The sequence below is a fragment of the Lathyrus oleraceus genome, unplaced genomic scaffold, assembly GCF_024323335.1.
Source record: "Lathyrus oleraceus cultivar Zhongwan6 unplaced genomic scaffold, CAAS_Psat_ZW6_1.0 chrUn0814, whole genome shotgun sequence".
Lineage (NCBI taxonomy): Eukaryota > Viridiplantae > Streptophyta > Magnoliopsida > Fabales > Fabaceae > Lathyrus > Lathyrus oleraceus.
This window is the reverse complement of record NW_026113205.1, coordinates 7,310-8,322: the sequence shown is the minus strand read 5'-3', so window position 1 is coordinate 8,322 and position 1,013 is coordinate 7,310. Positions and strand designations below refer to the sequence as shown.

Genomic DNA, 1,013 nt, shown 5'->3' with positions numbered 1-1,013 from the left:
TTCAGAATTGTCTATTAATTTTCACTGATCTAATAATTTTAAATTAGAGTTCCGATCATGTGCAACACAAGGGAGAGTATAAAAATAAAACTTTGACAAGATTTGTGAATCAAATATATTATTAAAATACTTAATAGTTAGAATTAAATATCTTAAAGATTATACTAATTTTGTACATTTAGTGATTATTGCATATAAAAGTTCATAATTATTCCTATTATACAAATAAAAAGATAAATGAAATAATAAATTACTAATTAATCGTTACTTTAATAAACCAACATAGAAACAAAGAAGCCCCTAACAAATTACAATACAATGATATAGTACCATGCCTATAAATTAAGGCATACTGCGGAGATAAATCATTAACACATTCTACATAAAAATTATAAGCATACACATATTAAAATTATGATGATGGAGAAGAAATATGTTTCTCTTTTCATGGTTGTGATGGTTCTAGGAATGATGGTATCAAAATTTGAAGCACGTCAAATTGACGACATTACATGCCCCGAGGCTCTTTTGTCCTTGTTGCCATGTCTTCCCTTTTTGCAAGGAACTGGAGGTGCTACACCACCTAAAAACTGTTGTGATGGAGCAAATACTTTAAATCAAAAGGCCAACACCACCCCGATTCGAAGGGATGTTTGCAATTGTCTCAAACCCGCAGCATCGAGATTTGGAGTTAAACCTGACAAATCAAAACAACTACCACAACTTTGTAACATTACTCTATCGGTTCCTTTTGATCCTAGCATTGATTGCAACACGTAAGTAATATTTCTTCATAATACTTGATATAAAAATATGAGATGCATATTTTTTATAAGAGTTTAATGTTTGAGGTAAATATTTTTATTTTTTAAATTAAAATAAATGAAAATGTTTACGTCCTTATCGCCTAAAACATACGTCTCCTCCATGAAATCAACGATGCATAGTATTATTTGATTGAATATTTAAATAATTTTATAACCATTATTTGTTTTTTGTGCAGGGTTCAATAA

General features: G+C 29.0%; 1 protein-coding gene across 1 annotated transcript; it reads left to right on the top strand.

Moving 5' to 3' along the window:
* The first annotated feature begins 420 nt into the window (after positions 1-420).
* On the top strand, positions 421-1,013 carry LOC127115013 (non-specific lipid-transfer protein 1-like). Its single transcript, XM_051046699.1, has 2 exons — positions 421-776; positions 1,004-1,013. Exons 1-2 carry the CDS (start codon positions 421-423, stop codon positions 1,011-1,013), a joined length of 366 nt encoding a protein of 121 aa, XP_050902656.1.